Source organism: Strix aluco, chromosome 9, assembly GCF_031877795.1.
Source record: "Strix aluco isolate bStrAlu1 chromosome 9, bStrAlu1.hap1, whole genome shotgun sequence".
Classification (NCBI taxonomy): Eukaryota; Metazoa; Chordata; class Aves; order Strigiformes; family Strigidae; genus Strix; species Strix aluco.
In genome coordinates, this window is record NC_133939.1 from 5612739 (window position 1) to 5635789 (window position 23051).

General features: G+C 36.7%; 1 protein-coding gene across 6 annotated transcripts in view; it reads left to right on the top strand.

Moving 5' to 3' along the window:
* Positions 1-23051, top strand: part of UGGT1 (UDP-glucose glycoprotein glucosyltransferase 1) — a 48325-nt gene that overhangs the window by 2293 nt on the left and 22981 nt on the right. For 3 of the 6 annotated variants that reach the window (XR_012624263.1, XM_074833589.1, XM_074833586.1), the window contains exons 2-22: positions 114-249; positions 660-795; positions 2632-2714; positions 3270-3400; positions 4263-4375; positions 5538-5712; positions 7028-7124; positions 8822-8900; positions 9102-9202; positions 10062-10161; positions 11266-11326; positions 14401-14492; positions 15152-15302; positions 15577-15696; positions 16478-16563; positions 17015-17150; positions 18086-18217; positions 20002-20166; positions 20407-20527; positions 21303-21401; positions 22758-22781. Coding sequence is in view for 5 of the 6 variants with exons in the window: in XM_074833589.1 (XP_074689690.1) it covers positions 671-795; positions 2632-2714; positions 3270-3400; positions 4263-4375; positions 5538-5712; positions 7028-7124; positions 8822-8900; positions 9102-9202; positions 10062-10161; positions 11266-11326; positions 14401-14492; positions 15152-15302; positions 15577-15696; positions 16478-16563; positions 17015-17150; positions 18086-18217; positions 20002-20166; positions 20407-20527; positions 21303-21401; positions 22758-22781 (2191 nt within the window). In the remaining variant the exon portion in view is untranslated. The remainder of the gene's footprint in view (positions 1-113; positions 250-659; positions 796-2631; positions 2715-3269; positions 3401-4262; positions 4376-5537; positions 5713-7027; positions 7125-8821; positions 8901-9101; positions 9203-10061; positions 10162-11265; positions 11327-14400; positions 14493-15151; positions 15303-15576; positions 15697-16477; positions 16564-17014; positions 17151-18085; positions 18218-20001; positions 20167-20406; positions 20528-21302; positions 21402-22757; positions 22782-23051) is intronic. The other 3 variants (XM_074833587.1, XM_074833590.1, XM_074833588.1) reach the window with 3 other exon arrangements.

The window sequence follows — 23051 nt, forward strand, 5'->3', positions numbered from 1 at the left end:
TGAAAGTACCCATGAAGGGCATAAAAAAATGGCATCATTTTTATGGGGTTTTTGGCTCATTTCTCACAGTAGGTTGTATCATTTGAGTCTGTCTTCATGATTTCATTTTTCAGCTTCTAAAGTTGGTGGTACTTAGTGCATCCAGGAAATGCTTGTTTCTTCATTCCCCAGAGAAGAAGTCCACTATACCCAGCAGAACCTGAAGGGCTGACTAGGAAACCTTAACCTTGCCTGGCTCTTCTGACACTGGTTAGTATGCCAGCTGGTGGATCTGTGCAAACACAAAATGTGACTGCACCTCCCGTAACATGAACAGTGGGTTGGTTTTCCACCTAGTTTGAAATATGCGCTGTTCGTAACCCCTCCTCTTAAAGCACGCAGTGTATGATATGGGTGTCCCAGAACAGAAGCCAGTTTATTGGAAAACATAGAGGAGGCTGGAATTGATTTAGGTTTAACTGCAGCTCAGGAGTCAGATCTTAAAGTCCTTGTTCCTTTTCATGTTTTCATAGTATTTTGATTTTGTAAGCCCAGGTGAGAGTATGGTTATCTCACTGATGTACTGCATTAAATGGGCCACTGAATCACAAAATGTGTGAGATTCTGTATTTATAAAAAGAGATGATGCAAAACTAACTTCATTTCTTCATCTTTTTTAGGCTTCTATAAAATGGGAATACTTATTGCAGTTCTTGGAATCTGGTTCAGCTCTTCACTTGTAAAAGGAGATTCTAAGGCTGTGACAACATCTCTAACTACGAAGTGGTCTTCAACTCCTTTATTACTTGAAACAAGGTAAGTGCGCTGTGATTTTTCATTGACAAATCAGAATATGTTTAGAGGATAAAGTAACGTGTTCCCTTTTTCATTTGTGGTGCTTTGGATTCTGGTCATTGCTAGCTCATTGGCAGCAATAACAGTTGAATGTGATCATTGCTGTGTTTGGGGAGGTGGGATGAATATTTTCAAGTAGATAGTTTTTTGCATGGTAAATTCTTTCATTGTGCATTAGAACAAACATTAATAACAATTAATAGATAGTATTTTTTGCCTTATGAAGTTTTACTCAAAGCACTCGATAGAGAGGTTTAGCATGGTCTTGTAAGATTCCACATTAAGAGACTTTTGACATCAGTGATGACAGCAGGTTTTGATATATGTTGCTTGCGTACATTTACCTCAGTTAAGCTTGAGTTTAATTTTGTTCGTGTGGGTTGTGCATTGATTATCTAAAGTCAGCTGCTTTGTTAAGAGTTGTGCAAGTCAGCCTGGGGAGATTTCTTTTATGGTATTAAAGACTTTTTTTTTTTTTTTAAAGACACTATTTAAAAAGAAAAAAGAAAGCAAAATGCTGTCTTTTCACTCCCAGTCTACTTAGCACTTTAGAAGTCACCACCGTTTCATTTTGCAGTATTCTAATTTGGAGATGTCTATGCAAAAATAGGACTTCTAGATTTTTGTGTGTGTGTTTAATTTTGTATCTCTTAAGGGTGTTGCCACATACGGAATTCTGCCTGCGTTATTGCAAACTGGTTCACGTAAAAATAGTTGAGCACTGATGGGTTTCATTCAGATGGCCTGGCTTTGGGTGGTAGAATAGGTGTGTCCTAGGTGAAATTATTTTTCTGTCACCTTCTCTATAGAAGCTGAGGTTTGAAGACTGAAAATCCTTGGAACAGTTAAATGCAAAGCTCAGGTGTTAATGCCAGGATTTAAATACCCTGAAATGCAAGATACTTGCTGGGGAAAAGCTCACACTAAGAGACTGTGAAATAGTAAGCAAATCATTAAAATAACGTGCCAAAGACTTGATATATAACCTAACCATGATATTCAAAGACTTTGGGTAAGTAGGATTGTTTTTCTGGGGTGAATTGCAGAACAATACAGCACTGCAGTGTAAAATCATTCCTGCTGTTCAATTTCCTTAGGCCAGCACTGCAATTCATCACCCAATTGTTCAAGAATTACTTATCACCTTAGGTCAGAACAGCTTGAAATGAACACACAAGCTATTGTGGCAGGTAGTGGGCTCCAGATCTTGTGCTGTAGAACCCTTTAGCACGGGAAGCATGTTACAAGTTTAGACATGATGAAGTATTTGTTGTTAGCAATGTTTAGAGAATTATTTTACTAACGTTGTATACCTACCTAATAATACGCTTAATATATGGTTAATTACAACAACATCATGATTTGAAGCTGTCACTTACTTTGCTCATTTAAAAACAAACAAACAAAAACCTCCACCAAAGCTAGTAGTTTCAAAAAATTACAGTTTGTTATAGCAAAGTAAACAAAAACTAATGTTTATCATAAAAGATAGCTAGCAAAGAAATGCCTTAGGGAGGAGAGCTCCCAGGATGCACAATGCTGTCTGCCAGTGGTCTCTGAGAGATTAATAGGTGCTTTACAAGCTGCTTTTGTGTACTATGTGTTTCTCCTGGCCTGCAACTATTACTTGTTTGAGTTTGGTTTTTAGCTTTCCTGGTCTACTTTTTCTAGTAACATGGTTTTCTGATACAGGTAAACATATGGTGGGAGCTAACTTTCTGTAAACTTTACAAAGTATTAGAATTGTCACTTGAGAGAAAATTCATAGATGTAGTTAACTTTTCTCTTCTTACTCAGTGAATTTTTATCAGAAGAAGGTCAAGAAAAATTCTGGAATTTCGTTGAAGCCAGTCAAAATATTAAGACATCTGAACAGGATGGTAAGTTTTCATAACCTTTTTCTTGATGATGACTGATAGTTGACATGGTTGAAAAATAAACTACAATGTTTCGTCTTCCATTGCGTTAGTATTGTAAAAGTCAAATGAGGACTGATTTCAGTAATGTTTTTACTGCAAAGTGCTCAAGGCTTTTGGGTATCCATTTCACAAAAGCTGTAGTGGGCGAGTCTGAAACATGTTTTACTTGCCAGTTTCTGTTTCAACATGAAGTATAAAATATAATAAATGCTTTTTCTCTGTGTTTCTGTTTCTCAACTGAAATTAAATGGGAGCTCTTAACTGTTTCCCACCTCCCAAAGCCTATGCTTGCGCCCTCAGGAGTGTATTTAAGTGTACTCTCATGGATCTCTATTGAAGTTCACTCTTGTCCATCTGTAGAACTGGCTGTAATGAAAATTGAGGAGGAATGGTCATGTGCATATTTACAATTAATGCCACGGGTTTATGTTAGTATAAATCACAATTAAGATGAAAAGCCTTTCTTCAATGAGAGCATGGTATAGAAAGATAACTGTTTGTACTTTGACTTTGCAGGTAGCGATTCTTCTTCTTACCATGAAATGCTGAAAGTAGCCTGCCAAACTCTGTCACCTTTGCAGCAGAATTTGTTGAAATTTTCCTTGTCTTTACGCTCTTACTCTGCAACAGTTCAAGCTTTTCAGCAGGTTAGTACAGGAAATCCTCAAATGATTTGTAGAGCACTGCCTAAGGCCCAGGAAGGAGCGAGCTGTATAAGGAGACATTTGAGAGTATAAAAAATCCTGAACTGATTAAATGCTCCATACAGCTGAGCTGAAGTTAGTTAATTAGTATATTAAATATACTAATTTAATTGAGTGCTAAATTTGAGTCCATCTGTCTAGAGCAGACTAAAGAATTTGGATTTCGATGTGTCTGCATATCTTTGATACCCACTGCACTAATAATTGTGTGAAGATTTTTATGAGGAAAACCCCTATAGCTCCTCTGTTGGTATTTGTGCTGCTGCTGCTGTTCCTGTTTTCCAGTTGTACTGATGTGAAGATAGTGATCCGTGAATATATGGCTCTAATGATTAGAGCCCATGAATGGAAGTTCGTTGTACTCTGTTCTTTTTCAAACTCGGTGTATCATATAGTTCATTGCAAACTGTCTCACATTACTATGTGCTTTATTTAAGTAATACTAGAAGATCATCCTTTTTCATCTGGAGTCATTTTATCATTTGATGATTAACAAATATAGAGGTTTCTGATGTGTAATGCAAAAAAAACCCTCAACCTAAAACCTTACAATTGCAAGCCTCATGTTTTGTGCCTGGAACTAATATTACAGTTAATAGTAATAGACCGGAAAAATATTTCATAAGTTAAGACTTAACTCTCAAATTTGCAATTTTTACCTTGCACTTATGTAATAAGTAAGGAAGAAATACTAGTTTAGAATTCAGGAAATCGAAGAAGATCGATTGCTACAGAGCTACACTGTTACCATTTTCACTTGTTCTAAGGGCAAACAACCTACTTTATTACAAATATTTTAATACAGATAGCAGCAGATGAACCTCCACCAAAGGGCTGTACCCTGTTTTTTGCTGTGCATGGGGAGAAGACGTGTGAATTTGACTCTCTTGGAAACCTTTTACGGGCAGCTTCAGAAAGGTATTTACTTCATTTCCTGTCACTGGATTAGCTCTTAAAATTTAACCTAGTTAGACTTACTGCTGTAAAGAGATTGTAATAAACCAGTGGTTTCTACATTCCTCAGTGTTGATTTATACTGTCCATTGCTTGCACAGAAGTGGCAGTCTCTTATTTCTTATTAAGCCGGATTGGAATGATTGTTTTCTTAAGCCTTGCTCTCTGATATTCTGCTAGGAGGACGAATGTGCATAGGAAAAGTTGGAAACAAACTGTTGAAGGACGGTAGGAATTCTCAGGAATATGTAAAGCCTTTAGTATGTAGGGAGAATAGAAAGCGCTGGGCTGTGTATTAAAATGATAGTTAATATAAGAGAGATCGTTTCTGAATGGCTCAAAGCATGCACAGTATTTTTTTCCCTATATAATTTCCTCAGCATTAACAAAGAAAACTTAACCACAATATATATATCAAATTCAGATTTCTTTACAAGAACAGAACTTGATTGTAACTTTTACTAAAAAAAGAAACTATAAAATATAATACCTCTTTAGAAAAAGAAACCTAAACCCTTAAATTTCAGTTTGTCTTCATAGTAATCTTGATGGGTCTGGTTTCTGTAAGCATAAAGGGGTTTTAGTCAATGTGCAGACATATGGCATCTACAGCTCACACGTTATTCTTCTGACTCACTGGGAGTATTTTAAATATTTTGTTGTATTTTAGACAAAATTTGAAAACAGAAGTTGAGAATAGTCTTCTCATTCACTTTCTTGTTTGTATACTGAGCCAATGACAGGGTTCACTTGAACTTGAGCTCCTGGAACATTTGTTCTGTTAGCCTTTTATTTTTTTTATACAGAATTTATGAATCACCATTGTGGGGAAAAAAAAAGGTAATTGGAAATTTAAGGGAAGTGGCTAATTTTTAAGCTAAGGATCATATTAGATTCAAAAAAGCACCTAACTACTTGTTTTATTTTCATATGCCCATTTTTAACAAAGCTTTATCGACATGCATCAAGTGCTGCTGACCTTGATAATATGCAGGAATAGCTTGACGTATGTATTCAGTGAAGACAGGAACAGTGATTAACTGTGAGAAAAAGAAATTTTGCATCTTGCTTTGAGTGAGGAAGTGCTATGAATCACAGTGTGATAATCTTCAATGCTTACTCTTAGGCCAAAGCCATTTTTATTCAAAGGGGACCACAAATACCCAGTGTCAAACCCTGAAAGTCCTGTCGTCATACTTTATGCTGAGATTGGCTCAGAGGAGTTCTACAGATACCATAAGAGGCTTGTTTTAAAGGCTGAAGCAGGAGAAATCACTTATGTCCTCAGACACTATATTGCTGTAAGTATATTTGTGCGTTGTGCATTGTAACAAAGGTATTTGACATAGAAAGAGTAACTGGTCTGGGTTTTAAAAAAGAAAACTGGCCTAAGTTGGTTCCCTTTAAATTGACATTTGCATAATGTGTTGCTGCTTGATATTTATTTGGAATACTCAAAGTTTATTTTTTATTGCATGTAGCTGAAGAATACAGGATATTTTAAATCTGATTGTTTAAATAAGAGAATCATTTGATTTTAGAAGTGCAGAGTTAAACATCTCAGATTAATTACAGACTCTAATGTAAAAAAATGTTGCTCTACCTATATTACATTATAGAAACCAGATAGTCAGGCCACTTAATTACTTAATATGAAAAGCAGGGATTAGCCTTATGGTACCATTTTCAAATGAAAGGCATTGTTTCTGTAGCAGTTTTATTACAGAACCACTTACCAGTCCTTGTGCAATTAGTCCTGGTTTCTATCTCCCTCCCCTAAATTGCCTATAGCCACTGGATTAGTGTTTAACTCTACATTTCAGAAGCTCTGAGAAATTTCAGTTGTTCGACTTTTTTCCTGAATATTGCTTCATGTTGCTAAAACCTGCAGTGTAGCAGCTAGCAGCCAGACCTGAGTGCAAAAAAAAAAAAGCTGGTCCACTTCTAGTGACATTTGCAGTTTTAATAAAGTAATTCACTGCATACGCCACTTTTCTTTTAAAAAGTAATTTGTTTATCAGTGTTGGGAGGAATACTTACATTCAAAATTAAGTGTGTTGCACAGTAGGTCTCAATACAGTTGTGTGACTCCTGTATATTTCAGAATACTAACAAACGGTCATGCTTGTTTCCCATTAAAGTCAGAACTAATTATGTGTGTCTCGAGTCAGTGATGTATTAATTTTTTGTAGTTCTCTGTTGTAACTCTTCAGTGAATGTTTCATTTTTGAACTTCACAGCTGAAGTTCCTTTCCCTCCTCTATCTGATTTGATGATATGAGTCTGTCCTGCTCTGCTTGGCTGACACACCGAATCCTGAGAACATGTTTTGTGTTCCTCTTTACTTTGTGGTTTTTGGTGGTTTTTTTGGTTCATAGAGATATCTTTGCTTGCTGAACTTCAAAAAATGTTGTTGAAATACAATAGGAAATGTAATGATTACAGTACATTACTGCAGAATCACTCATTGTGTTTGTTTCCCAGTTAACGCATTACTGGTTATGATATGTGAAATGTGCACCAGCTTGAGGTTTCTTAGCTTCGGGAAATGGCAGCTTTTAATCTGTACATGTGAAGAAAGAGTGGCAATATTGTACTGTTTGCTTTTCCTTACAGACTCCCAGTAATGAAAAAGTCTACCTCTCTGGCTATGGTGTGGAGCTGGCTATTAAAAGTACAGAATATAAGGCCAAGGATGATACACAGGTGAAAGGTAAATTATTATTTTGAGTATATTCCTGTGAACATTTTAATTTTGCAAAGATAATTTTATATTTCTTTTGATATGAACGTTTGAATTGCAGATATTCTTCTTTCTTCAGGTTTGAAATCACTTCTCTTCCTCTCTATTTTGGGATTATGTTCCTTACAAAGCATATCTTTGCCGTGGCACTTGTCTTCTGTCTTTGTGAAATGCTGGGCACAGTGGAGTCACGACTCTGGACTAAATCTTCGTAGTGGCACTACTAACACAACTAATTTTTTACGAGATAACCAGACTCTCTGCAGATGTAAAGCAATTCCTCTACCTTAATTTGCCTTATCTTATCTATCTTCAGAGCAGAATGTGTTTCCTGTTCTTGTTTTTTGGGAAAACAGAACTCAGAATTCTGCATGGGTTTTTGCTTTTGCTGCTTTCTTTAGAGCACTGATCTCTGTTTTGCCAACTCTCGTGCACCTGCCCAAACTATTTTGTTAGAGTAATCTGTGTGTATACTTCTTATTTACACATGCACACATACATGTAAATCCCCAGAATTTCTGCTTTTATCTTGGACTTAAGTAATTAAGAAATTTTTTTTTTTTTAGTTGGCAATAACAGTTGTGGAGAACAGAACTCAGATTTTTGAATTGGGCTCTTCAGGATTTTGCAGTTTTATCAGTTCTAAATACAGATCTAAACTCTTGACTCAGAATATTTTGCCCCCATCTAGAGTATAGACACATAAAACCTTTGGGCTTTATTTGTAAAAGTATTTAATTTTAAGAGAACCTAACATACTGGAGGAGGTGATCCAACTTAAGATTGTTATTACTGTGTGCGAATTTCCATTAATTTGTTACCAAAAACTCATGCAAAAGCCCTGATATTGTTTGTAGAATAGGACATTGGAGGCCTTGGGGGGGGAGTAAATCTGAGGAAGATTTGTTATTTGTAAACTTGCAAAGGTCAGTAATCTAAATACAGTAATCTAAAATGTTTTACAAAATGGACAAACTGTCCTTGCATTGCTATGAGCTGCAAGTAGCTCAATAGATAGGAAGCTGCCCGTTAGAGGTATATGGTTCTCATCCAGCTCCTGTCTGATTCTGTGAATGTTCTGACTGTGTGCAGTCTTTTATTCATGCCTGTGCTGTTTTGGCTTGTCCAGGAGCAAACACTCATCTAAAAGGTCAGGACTTTTAGTTAGACTTAAGCATAGAACATCTAGATTGGAGCTGGCTTGGGTCCAGCTGGTTAGGAGATTGTGTGAGTCTTTTGCACAGAGTTCTTCTTGATGCTTAAACACAGAATTGGACTTTACTCGGATACTATTTTTTAATTGTGTATTTTGGGGCTAAAATCAGGGTAGGGTTCACAATTGAAGTTTAGCACTTATTCTACAAAGCTGGCACATCCTGAAAGCTCCTACATCCTTGTGAATTCCTCTGCAATGCCTAGGCCTCTGACATTTCCACTCATCTGAAGCTTTTCCTTCTCAATAATTCAACTGGGTTTTATTTCAGCTGTTACTGTGTTCATTTATAAAGGTAATGTCTCTTGGATACGGGTTTAAAAGTAAACCTGAAACTTGCCCTTTCTTTCTTCTTTTTGGTTACTGCAGTGTAGTTTTGTGAAACTAATCAAAATGAGTGTGAGAACTGTTTCTGAATAGCTTGGTAATAGTGTTCTTTTCTGTGTGTTTATAGGCACAGATGTGAATGCTACAGTAATAGATGAAAGTGACCCTATTGATGAAGTGCAGGGATTTCTGTTTGGAAAACTAAGGTAAAACTCAGTTGTAAGTTGTTGGTCTTTGTCATATCAAAAAACTTGATGCAGAGATGCTGATCTTTTGCTTTGTTATTATTTTTTAACTGCCTGAGTTATCCATATGTGTTAGCAGCATACTTTTTCATAGGATTTGAATTAGCAGTTGACTTGCTTATAGGAAACCACAGAAGTTGTTTTACCCTCATACCCTTGTAGGCAGTTGTATCCTGAGTTGACAGAAGAGCTGAAAGAGCTTAGAAAACACCTCGTGGAAAGTACCAATGAAATGGCACCTTTGAAAGTGTGGCAGTTACAAGGTAATCTGTATGAAGACTTTCAGTATTGTACTGCAAAAACTTGATGTAAACATATCTTCTTGTGTTCTACGCAGATGAGGTTGCTAGTGGCTGTGTACAGTTGAGAGAGTTTGACTGTAAATTACTGCATTGGAAAATACTGGATTTTTCTAAAGCACCTTTGTAGAGTCCTGTTGCAATAGCTTTTAAGACTGTTTTCACAGGACTTCTGAAACGAGGTTTGCTTTCTATATTGTGAAGTACAGTAAGACACTTGCTCTTCAACTGACTACTTGTATGATCTGCTAAATGCGGAAAAGCAAAGGAAATGTAAAGTTTCTTTCCATGGTTACATCCTTGGCATGGAAGGCTGAGATTTCTCAAGACCAGAGTAAAACTGTATTTCAAAAGCATCTGCATGCAACTCTGGCCTGTTTCCCTGGAAATCATCTGTAGAGGCTTGTGGAAAGGCTTTTCATCCTCTGAAAAAAAGAGTAATTTGAAATGCTGAACATATGTTGTAGCCATAGAGAATCTACCTATATCCAACAGATGGCTGTTCATATTTCTAGCTTGTGAAACAAGTACTGAGACCCCTTCTGAAGGGCAGATCCTCCCACCTCAGCCAGTGGTCGGGACTCATTGAAGCGACCTGCAGACAGGATACACTGCTTCATTTTGAAAGGGTTACTTACTTTAAGGCAACAAGTAGAAGTTGAATAGAGGAAGAAGATGTTTTAAAAAATATCTAAAGGTGCAGCCAGAAAATGAATTTTCATAGGTTGTAAATAAGCAAAAAAGTTGAAATCTAAAGTTCAGATGACTCTGCATTGGCTTGTTTTCAGTTTAGATTTCTTGACTTCTGTTTTTTCCCTTCTAGATTTAAGTTTTCAAACTGCTGCTCGCATTTTGACTGCTCCCCCTGTGGATGCTTTGATGGTCATGAAAGATCTCAGTCAGAACTTTCCTACAAAGGCCAGGTAACTTTAATGATGAGTTCTAGGAAGTTTTCTTACAATCTTTTTTCTGAGCAGAACCTGAGACAGGCAGCATTGGCTGGGTTGATGTCTGAGTTCCCATTTAGCTGGAAGCAAACACTGGGGAATGTTTATGCAGAGAAGTTCTTCAGCCTGTGGTTACAAAATGGATCTCAGGGTGTTTTTCTCAGGTGGCAGTTGATGTGGACTGGTGGAAAATTTGACGGAACTACCTGTGCTATTTTGTTGTGAAACGCTTCTGAACTTTTTGCATCAAGTCCTCAAGAATTTATTGGATAGGTTTTCTGTTTGGTGGCTTTAAGGTTTATCTATTCACTGGATCCCACTCTTCTTCTGAGATCCACTTTGCCAAACAGCCCAGTCAATCTCATGTCAGAGACTGATCAGCAATTCCACTGGTTTCTGCACTTTGTGAATGACTGAGCATATTCAAATTAATTGCAAGAAATTAAGTTATAATCTGGCCTGCTCAGCCAGTCGAGAAATATGTTTATCTTGATAAATCCATGACCTGAGTTATGAAGATGGTGTTGTAGGAGCTTCTCCTTTTCGAGTGGGTGGAGATACACCCAAGAGTAAAAAGAAACTGAATTCTGGTCTTATTTCCCACTAACTGATATTAAGATCGTGCTAGTTGCGGTTTCTTAAAGTAGACATTGCACTCACTGAGTTTTCAGTCAGGTCCGTGAGCTGTACTTGCCCGTTTTGTGATGACGCAATCACTAGAGCCAATGTAAGGAAAGGAAAGGGAACCCACAATGAGGAGTGAAATCCCCCTGTTTCTGCTGCCAGCCTCCACCTCTACCTTTCTGGCAGCACCCGCTTTACTATGGTTAATGTTAAATTAGACACTGCAAGTTGGCATGTGGTTAACATTTTTATGTTCTGATGAATTATATAAGAAAAAATAGTGTATCCTACTGTTTAATGTACCACAGAGTGCAAGTGCTTCTGATAGCAGCTCTATATACTAGGAGACTAAATATATTTATATAAAAGGTACAAAAAGTAGGGTAAGTAGGTATTTAATCTATTCATTAGATAAACAGAAAGATGATTCACAGCATGATGTTTTTATTTCTGTAGAGCCATAACAAAAACAGTTGTTTCTTCGGAACTAAGAGCAGAAATTGAAGAGAACCAAAAGGTAATGCTTACAGAAAGTAACATAGTGATTTTGCACTTCTGTTTTAATATAAATTCAAGCTTTGAAAATAATGATTCTGTTCATAATTTTTGCTCAAAATAATGACTTGGTATTTTCACACACAACTTTATTGTAGTATGCATCTGCAAAATAAAGAAGTGGTGGATTTCAAACACGGATTAGGGATGTAATTTAGCTTGTTTGCTCAAATATGAAAATATTGGTCCTAAATTCTTTGAGTGAGATCACTGTGCTGGGGAATGGTGATATGGGATTTTGTTCACAGAGCTGCCCCTGCAGTGGTTGTTCACAGTTGTCAAGTGTTCTGATAGTTGTTTGGCAAGCACCTGTTAATGTATATGAAAGTGACCTTCTGTTGGGTGTCAGAACCCAGAATCTGCTAACTGCCAGATGTTTATTTATCTTTATACAATTAACTTTAAATACAATGAAAGTACTGTGTTCTTAACCCTGGGGGAAATTGTTTATTTACACAAAATACACAACATAGGTGTTCTTAGAATTTCCATGCACACTGTCTTAATCTGATCCACAGGACAGATTGTGTCAAAAATGAAGCAGTAGAAATTTTGCTGTCTATGTCACATCAGTCTTTACTTAGTTTCTGAGTTGCACATTTGTAGTGATGACTTGCCAGCTCATGTTGTATAGAGATGCTTCTTGTAGGACTGTGCCTGCTGGGTGGCCTTTCAGTCTCTGACCTAGATCTTACTTGAGTGGTATACCAGATGTGTAAAGTCTGCATGTCATAGCATTACTTGTTCTGGGTAATGGTTAAAAAGAAGCTGATTTCACTGATTTTAGGTTTTAATTGCATTCTGAACTTCTCAAAAGCAACTAGATATTAAAAATGTGAGTGCTTTTTAGTGGAAGTTGTTACGAGTCAAAATGTAGTTATATTTTTAGATTATTTTAAAATGTCTGAGCTGGATGGAATGTAGCTTGTTAGAAAGCTATTGCTTGAAAAGCAAATATATTAAGCATCTTCTTACAATTTTAAGGATGCAGAAGAAATTTAGTCCTCATTACCCAATTTGAGATGGTGTTTAGATACAAGGGAGTCACAGAATAAACTCAAAACCTTCTGCCATGGCTTAGAATGATTCATACTATGTGGAGGAAATGGTTCCAGTGTTGGTGCTTTGAGAGTGAAACTAGTGAAGGAATAAAATTTAACAGCTATCCAAGTAAGTCTATGTGTGCTTTGAAACAGAATCATAAAAAACACCCAGGTTATGAGTGACCTCTGGAGTTCATTGAGTAGGCTCTGGTGTTTGCAGAAAAATGTTTCAACAGCTCTGCTGTGTACTTGGCTTTAGCAAGGCGCTGAAAAAAACAGTAGCCACTTGGGAATTTTGTAGAGGCTTTTGTACAGAATTTTGTACAATTGAAATACACCTGGTAGTGCAGTCTGGATGGAGTGCAAAATGAAAGTTTAAGATGGTGATAAAAACAAAGCCAAACAACCGCTTTTGCTGTCTGATCTATGCTGATCTATTCTTACATTTCAGTCTCAGTTGGTATTAATAGGAAAAATAAAAAGTATGTTAAATACACACTTATGTCTTTGTTTAAAATCTAATCAACAATATTTGGCTAGTCTAGTAGTAAATGCAAAGTTACCTGACATCTACTTACAAGTCCCCTGAGATTCCTGTTCTGAAAGAGAAATCCCTTGTTGTTCAATAGCGATAAAATCAGGAAAGAAGGGATGCGGTTTGACACTGTCGTCCGGTGTGGTTCTGGAAGGGACAAAGTATAGAATGTAAGTGCAAGCTAAAGCTACCTGGTGGCTTTTCTGTTATGTGTTAGATCAGACTGGTCCACAGGTAAACCCATGATTTTGTGGATTCATTTTTATTCAAAGTTTGTCTAGGCTACTAGATCCAGATCTGGCTAGAGCTAACCCTGCCCTTTAAAGCTATTCTTTGCATGACTCTCTGTTGATATTATTTGATAGTGAAGTTCACTGCTATTAATAATTTTTTGTTTACTATGTAATTATCCACAAAAAGATGCAATTTAACACTGCATGTACTCAGCTCTTCTCTGGGAGCTTTTTTATTTAGTAAAATATATAATTTCTTCCTGATTAGATGCTGCTTTCCTGTTCTTGGTACTTCACATGGTACTTTGCTATTCCTCTGATTGCTTTGCTCACATTCTTCATGATATTAGTGTTTTTAAATGTCAAATACTATGCTGCTTCTTCAGTGTTCATCATGCCTCTTAATAGCATTTTCTAACTGGTACTGCAAGACTAGAGGTACTGGAAGAAAGCAGTGTAATTTTTCAGTTTTTAAACAGAATTTTTCATGCTAGAGTTGGGAAATTTGCTTCAGGAGGACTGGGTTTTATTCACCTCTCCCAGTTCAAAATTGTTCTCTGTGATGGTGCCTCACTTCAGGGGCAAGTATCTGTTCCAGTGGGTACTGCTTAGAGGTACTTGGAGGAAATTTGAAAATACTGATAAGACTTCCCATTTGTGTGCTGCCTGATTTTGGGGAGATCGGACTACAGTGGCAGCTCATCTACTTTTCATTGATGACATAGCCACTAGGTCAGGGCTTGTTTAAGATTGGTACCTTACACACAGTAGTTAGTTCCACTAGTGAGTGCCTCACAGTATCCAGCAGTTTAAGTATGTTCTGCCCCAAACTGCGTATTGAAGAGCTAACACAGGTAACTGGATGCTGTTTGTCCATCTACTTTGTGGGCTGTCAGCTAAAAGAAAAATTAAATTACTTCTCTCAAGCATTTTTAATTATTTAATCTGAGTATATTTAAAAAGTCTACTCAGGGACCTTCCAATGCACTACTGAATCATGTACGAAGAAACAAATGGAAGTCCAATATGCATTTGTGCCCTAGATAGATTCCGTTGTTTTTTTCCTCTGGTATGGATGTGCACACAAAGCCAGCAGACAGTAGTTGAGAGGTAATGCAAAGCAATTTGTAATGCAATAAGGGAGATAAAATCTACAGTTTGACACAATAAACTCTAGTATGTTTTTCTGTGCAGAGCATTCTTCTAATGGTCTACTTTCTTTCAGTATTTCAAAGGAACATTAGGATTGCAACCAGGAGATTCTGCTGTGTTCATCAACGGACTACTTATTGACTTAGACACTCAGGACATATTTAGGTAGGAATGTTTTATTTTTCAGAATAATTGTATCCTGTTTAGGAGTTTACCTCCTGCTTATGCATGGATGATAGGCAGTTTTGAATCTTCTTCACAAAGTCTATAGCTAGACTGGGTTTAATTGTTAAGTACTGGAAAAAGCAAATCATGGTTCCTTCTCTTATGCAAGTACATTTCTAACAAAAAAGCTGATGTGAAAACCGGAATACCCTTGAAGATTGGAATGGTAAGTCACCTTTGTACTGTTTTTTTGATGTGTGCTGTGACTAGCAAGATTTTGGTCTCCAAGACTGACAACTTAGAGGTTTTATTCTGAAGATAAAAAGACTGATCCTCAAAGGATAAACCACTGTAAATTTTTCATCTGAAAACCACCCTATATCTTTGTCAAGATTTGTTTCAATAATGTGAAATAGAAATTCTTTATGTATATCATGCTTTAGTTAATTTAATGTAGTTTTTCCTAGAAATACAATATAATTGAATAAGTTTAAGTTATCTCAGGTTTCTTAGGACAGTTAGAAATCAGTGATGAATAAGAAGTAATGCACAGACATGGCAGACTTGTTTATACCTTTCATCTGTTAACCCTTAGGATAAGAGCAAGTTATTTGCTGTGTCTTTAAAATTCAACAATATTTTTTTCTTTCTCCTTCCAGCTTGATTGATGTGCTACGCAATGAAGCCCGCGTTATGGAAGGCCTGCACAGTTTAGGAATTGAGGGTCTGTCTTTGCACAATGTTCTGAAGTTGAACATCCAGCCATCAGATTCTGACTATGCTGTGGACATCAGAAGCCCTGCTATTTCAGTGCGTATGGTTTTATATAAGAAATATCTTATTTGCCGTTGAGCAATGCATTCTTCAGCTGTCGGGAACTTTTGTTCTTATCTCACAATCAGCTCTGAAACTGCAGTGAAGAAAAAAAGGAAAGTAAGCTTATAAATATAATTAGCTCTTTTTAAAAAGCTTAACTTTTTATTCATACAGTTCTCAATATAGTGTCTGATTTTAAAAATACTTTACAGTCTCAGACTTGAGCAGGAGGACTGTCAATCATTTAAATGCCTTTATTTTTTCTTAGTGGATCAACAATCTTGAAGTTGACAGTCGTTATAATTCCTGGCCTTCCAATGTGCAAGAACTGCTGCGTCCCACGTTTCCAGGTGTGATCAGACAAATTAGAAAAAACTTCCATAATTTTGTAAGTACTAATCTGACTAGAAATGAAATGTTCATTCAACAGCTTTTGCAACTTACCTACATATATGCTGGATTCCCTGTCACTTAATAAATATCTTGAGATAGGATGCTTTTCTAAAAGTTTTTGTTCTACTCGTCCTAGTGAACTATGGCTGAGATTGAGATTACTAAGCATGATTCTCTGGCATCTATTAGATGGACTTGACATCCATTAGATAGGGACTTGAACCACCTCCAGCTGTGGGAGCATTAATGTGTTATCTTTTTCTCTGGAGTTCAGTACTTTTAACACTGAAATCATTAAATGAAAAGAAAACACTTAGCATGAATAAAGGGCCCTACATTCATTCAGAATGGCCCTGTTCTGTCTGAGCTTGGGCTTGCTTTGAGAATGTCTTAGCAGCATCAGCTCTCGAGGGGGTTGAGCAGAGCGATGCTGTGTTCCTCGATTCTGACAAATGCCTGTCTCCCATGCACGTCTTAATGGGTGGATCTGTGTACCCACAGAGGCAGAAGCCTAGATGCAAGGGTATACTGAGGTAAAGATATAAAGTACATAAACAGTCTGGTCACTTCTGCTTAAAGGAGTGGTTTAGGCTGGGTATTTTAGATAATGGACTTAGACACTTCACAAGAAACTGTTTAGTGGGCCTCAACTCCCTGGCAGTGTACAAAATAGGACTGTTGAGAATTCTGCACTGAGACATGAATGAAGCTATCTCTAACCAAAAACCCGTGTCTTGGCTTCTTAAGGAAACTTCTCACTTGCAATTTGTATGCAGGTGCTGATAGTAGATCCTACTCATGAGACCACAGCAGAGTTACTGAATGTGGCAGAGATGTTCTTCAGTAACCACATCCCACTGAGGTAATTGCTATGTTTTAATGGGATTTTTTTACATTAGTTTTATTTTTGTGACTTTTGCAATTGTAAAATTCTCATTGCTGGGACAATAGAAATGTTACACATCTTGTCTTGGTGGTCAGGAAGGGCGTTTCCTAAATACTGTTTCTTATTTAAAATTTTTTTACTTCCAACTTTTGCTACTAGCAAAGTAGAGTTCAGTTTCTTTAACAGTCCAGAAGAAACTTAAAAGCAAGTACTTTGGATGAAAGAGAGATGAAAAGCAAGATTGTGATGGACTCACCATTAGAGTTGATATGTCCTAAGTTTGATTCCTGCCCACTCTGCTCAAAATCACCAGTCTATTCCAGAAAAAGCCTTTGTCTCAGATGATGATCACGGTTGACAGTTGTATGAAGAATTGATTATTTATTAGTATAATAGATTCATGATCTGGGGATTTGTTTGATTTCAGGATAGGACTAGTCTTTGTGGTTAATGACTCGGAGGATGTTGATGGACTTCAGGATCCTGGTGTTGCCCTCCTTAGGGCATACAATTATGTGGCACAAGAAATGGACAATAATTATGCTTTCCAGACTGTCATGTCTGTAAGTATTCATTTAAAAGGGAAATTAATGTTTTAATATTCTCCATGTATGTAAGATTATGTTAATATGCTAATATGTAGATAATGGAAGAAGTTTTTCTTTGACTCGGTTGGTTATTCAGAGTATCTCTGAATACTAGTACCTGTATACAATACACATTTCTTTGTAAAGTGCTTCTGACCTTACCTGAACAAGTGAGACTAGATTTAAACGTGACACTTAGAAGTTTTGCATGTTTTTCTGATCCTGCCTCTTTGCTCATTCTGCCAATAAGTTCTAAACTGTTGTATCCCTTCAATATTATAATTTGTTTTGAACAGTTCCTGCTGCATACTTTTGCCACATCAAAGGTGCTAGTCAATGCATTTTCACTTGTGGTTTGACATTGTTATACAAACTGACAAATTAGGGCATACTGTAACATTAAACTGCTGGTGACTTGAAGACAATGACTTTTATTCTCATTTTTTGGGGTATGTATTTGTAAGTTGAAGTAAAATCTTGTGTCTTCAAGAGGGAAACAGTTACCTGCTTTACATGTGAGATCTGTTGTACTGTTTATAAGCATGTCTTGAGTTCTGAAGGGAAGGGTAACTCTTTGGATGTGCTTCACTTGAGCCTTTTTCCCCTAAGCACTAGTTTTCCCCCTCAAATACCTTTTCTAATTAAAGGCACAAGTTATTATTTAAAGAAATACATATTTACCTCCTTCCAATCTCACTGGAATGACTACGAGGTAAAGCAAGACAATTAAAAGAGCTACAAGTGCTTAGGAGCTGTTACTGCAGCTGATAAATATGAATATATGTTTTGCAATCTGCCTGTTAATGCCTTATTGTAATTACTGGAATATAGGTGACAGGTCAACTTACCTTTGATAAGGACAGAAGCTTTACAGTTGCAGCTGTAAACTTGTATTTGTATCCCCCTTTCAGATATATAACAAAGTAAAAACAGGAGATCAGCTGAAAGTGCAGCATGTGGTTAGTGTTCTTGAGAAACAGTATCCTTATGTGGAAGTCAACAGCATTCTGGGAATTGATTCTGCCTATGATCAAAACAGAAAGGTAAGAATTCATGAAATAGAGCTGTTTTTCACTTTTTGTGCTTCAACACCATTTTGAAAATATATTTATGTACAATTTTTGGATCCAATTCTCTTCCTAACCAAGTAGTTATTTTGTTATCACGTTGGGTGACTTTTATTAATACTTTAGTATAATTTTTTTTAATACTTTAGTAAGTATTTATGTTCAGCACAAAGCTTTATATAATATACATAATATATTCTAATATATATATATTTAAAAATCTTTATGTATAGTACCAGAACCAAGACAACTTTCTTGTGATTCATAAGTCATTCTGGTATGCAGACCTCAGTAGAGATTAAAATGACTTGAAAAAAAATCAGGGTGATGGAATGGTTCATAAGAAAACCAAGGGGCTTAATGTCTGGGAGGGATTGGTGTGGGTTTTCTTTATTGGTATTTGAATACTGTGTGAGATAAAGTAGTGATGATGAATTCAAAATGCCTTTCCTATAGCAAGGCATTCAACAATCTTCCTCAAATGATTTCCTAAAGTTATTTTTAGGGTTGATACTTTTCTGTATGGAGAAAATTGGGAGAGCAAATTACTATTGGATCACTTACATGTGACATGAAGCAGATTTTATTTGAGGTTCTGTAGAGTGATGTTTATGTTTTTGTTGAATATTCTAAAAGAAAGAATGAAAATACTGTCTCCAGTAGCTCTGTAACACTGATGATACTGCCTACATCTGTAAATGTAAGGAATGCAGCCAGGGTTACGTATATAGGCTCATATGCACACATGCTTTCCATCTTCCAATGTGGGAAAGTGAAGGGAAAAGCATTTTGAGGAAATCAAAACTCCTAAAAGTAAGACAGACGTTTTTGTATGATGGGAGAGGCCTTTTCAGTTTACATACTAGATACCAAATCAAACCCAAAAAAACAAAAGCAACAACTCCCCCCCAGCCGCCCAGACTCCTAACACATGGAGAGTACTCTCCTCCAGAAGAGTTGAGGGGCCATTCTGGAGGCCTTGCTGCAACTGGTGTACCTGGCACTGTTCAGCCCAACCATGGCTTAAAGCATTGCAAAGCCTTCACATAAGGAAGGAAGCCTTTAGAAGAAGCCTGTCTCCATACAAATGACACAAATTAAAACAACACTGAGCACTCTTTCATGTGATCTGAGCTTTGTGATAATTATGTCCTTAGAAGGTCCTGAAAGCTCTCAACAAGAGCTCTAAACAGTAGAACCTGATTAACTTCTGTCCATAACAGAATATCAATAATGAGGGTGCATGTTGCAGTGGTTACATGAAATGGGGAAATTTGTCCTTACATAATAACCCCCTGCCCCACAAGTAAATGTTTTTCACAAGTTTAAGAAACATGTTCTTAAAAAATGCAAAGAAAATACTTCTACCCTGTCTTATGTTACAGCTATCACTGCTTGCATTGCATTTGCTTCCATATGCAAAGTCAGATTTTCTGTTGTGCATTTTTTGGTATTACCAGAAAGGGCCCATTGGTATTTATTTATTTATGGTATGAACTTAGTGGGATATTTTGCACTTCTGTGTTATGAAGTAACTACTTTTGCTTTGAAACTCTGAAAGACGAGGACATCTTGGGCATGTAAGATACAGAAAGTATCTTATGCACTGTGTAAAATTAATATTCTTTGTATCATATAAAAGCTGGAAGGACATCTTAGTGTGCTTAGAATAGACTTGGGTGGATATTGTGTGGAAATGTTACGGACCTTCATGGTAATGGGCTGATGTGGTATAAAGCTCCTTCTTCCCCTGTATTTAGGCAGCAAGAGGTTACTATGAGCAAACGGGTGTAGGTCCGCTCCCTGTTGTGCTGTTCAATGGAATGCCTTTTCAAAAAGATCAGCTGGATCCTGATGACCTAGAAACCGTGACAATGCACAAAATCCTGGAAACCACAAGCATCTTCCAGCGAGCCGTGTACCTGGTAGGTGTTGAGGTCGCCTGTGACTTTAGAGAGAAACAAGTTTTGGAAAAACTGATTCAAAAGTCCCTGAATATGTAGTACACAAGACAACTTAACTTGCCTAACTTCTTGGTTGGTTTGTTTGTTTTCTGATGTCGTTGTTTGGTTTTTGTGTTTTTGGTTGTGGGTTTGTTTTTTTTTTCCTGAAGTTATCAAAGGCAAATATAATGTGAAATAATGAATATTGCTTCTTTCCTTCAGGGTGAATTATCTAATGACCAAGATGTGGTTGAGTATATCATGAACCAGCCTAATGTTGTTCCAAGAATTAATTCAAGAATCTTAACGTCTGACAGAGAGTACCTAGATCTGACAGGAATGAGTAAGGGATGCTTTTAATTGCATTAAGCCTGAAGTATCTGAGCCAAAGACTTTTGCTTCCCAACAGAAAGCTCTAGAGGCAAAATATTAAGAGCACCCCAAGTAATGTTCTAGCCCTGGTGCTGGGGGAGATGTTATGTACAACAGCAACATTAAGGTCTACAGATTTTTCAAAACAGGAATTTGGTTTAATTTTATACAAACCTTTAGGGGAATATGACTCATGAAGTTGAGAAATTAGCAATGCTAGCAAAAGCCAAGAACAGTCATATAATGTATAAAGCAACAGCTTGTTTCTTATTTCTAACCTTCTTTTGAGCAGAGATTGACAGTCATCTCTGGAATGACTTAAGATTTAGCAGAACTTTTCATGGCTAAATGTATTAACACCCAATGCAGTGACTGCAGCGTAATGACAGTATTGCAAAAACACTTGTACAACTGCCTTTTTTGAGTTGCTTGAAAAATAGTAACACAGTGGATTTTTAAATGTATATTATATTCAACTAAGTGAGACTTGAACAATTCTTTCAACTGACTTCATATCAAATATGCAATGTAATTATTAAGGTAACTTATGAGACAAAAATATAACTTATGAGACAACAAAAATGTATTCTTCAGCTTATATATTAACAGTGGAGATGAGACATAAAAAGCAGTATCACAGGGAACAAAATGGAATGTGTTCATAATGTTCTGGTAATAGTAGTGATTTTTCTTTCATTTTACATGGAATAGTTGCTTTGCCATCTAATACTTTCTCTCTTTCTCAGATAACTTTTACGTGGATGACTTTGCTCGATTTACCACTTTGGATTCCAAACATAAGACAGCTGCTGTTGCAAACAGCATGACCTACTTAACAAAGAAAGGTAAAGTCTGCAGTGGATTATGAACCCAAATCTAATCTTACGTGTGTTTCCAACACACGTATTGAGCCTTGTTCAGGCCTGTGGGTAATGGTGCAATCTAAGTGTTAAAAAAAAAATTTTTTTTTTTAATAAGGCATGACATCTACATGAAACAAGAATGTTCCCCTCTTTAAACCCAGCTCAGTTTTCAATGAATAACAAAATCCCACCCCACGTGCTCTTGCTATATTGCAAATGACCACCAGAAATACAGCAGTGTAAGCTCTGATCCTGCAGTGACACTGACTAAAAAAATACAAAAGGGGTCCTAGCTCTGTCTCATAATTCAAAATTACTAAAAGTTACATGGATTCAGAAGAAAATTGTTACTGCCCATTATATGACAACACATAACGTGGTCTGTGCTGGTTTTATTGCTGCAGTGCATGTACTGCTTTTTCAATGATAGTATTGTTTTATTACAGTTACACATAAAGTCTCCCGTTAATGTTAAAACTCAGCTGTACTTCTCGGTGTAGGAAAAGCACGCGCAGACATAATACAGAGCTTAATCAGGCCTTTCCTATGTCCATTTCAGTTAGGTATCATAAATAAGCTGCTGTCATTTGAACCAATTCCTCTTGTTCCTGTCTGTCATCTTTAGCAGACTCTCACAAGTTTCCCCAGTAATGTCTCCAGCCACTGCCACCTTCATGCACTGCCTTAAATGTTCCCATTGCTCCTTCTGTCCTGTATTTGCCCTTGGTTCATGTTCAGCCACTTAGATCTGACCAAGTTTCTTGTTTTCGTTTTGTAGAGTATTAGTTAAATCTACACCTATGCATGGTCATTTGAAAGTGCAGTAATTTGCAATCCCATGGCTTGACAGTTTTGGGTCACTGCCTCTTCTGTCACTTAAGATATTTAATAACTGGTATCTGATTACAGTAATGCTGTAGCACATTTATTTTCTAAAATATTAGGAAAGTTACACATATTGCTGGCTCAGCAACAGTACTGAAATAGCACTGTCATGCTAGTTTTTAAAGAGGGAAGATAATAGAAATGGTTAATAATGGCATGGCAGTTTTTGCAAACGGTCTTCAGAATGATGCCTTCACAGTGTGGTATGAAACTGGTAATACGTAGTATAATTAGTGCTGTAGCATGAAAATAAGGCGTCAATCTATCTGAGAGGAAGAAAAAGTCAAAGCTTATTCTAATAAAAGTAGCACAGACTTGTTGCTAGTTGGACTTGAACTTTAGTGATTCACTTATGCCCAGTAGAGTGCTGCAGCTTCTTGATACACATTGGGATTACTATCAAATTATTAATGTCTCTCTCCTTTCCCCCTTTCCTTTCTGCTTTTTGACCAGGAATGTCTTCCAAGGAGATCTATGGTAACTCATGCTTTACCATTTCATATGTTGTTGTTCTGGGAATTTTCTGGTTCCTTTGTAACATTGGTTTTAGAACCAGCAGGAAATGAAGAAAGCTGTTCAGATGCATGTTTGCTTCAGCACTTTTTTCTCTATACAAAACTGATTTTGTGAACCAACAGCTTCAGTACAAAGAAGCAATATGTTGGAATCTGTATTTATAGGTTCCTTTATGATTTCTAAATTACAAAGGTAGCAAACAAAAAAAAAGTCCAGCTTAGAAACAGTGAT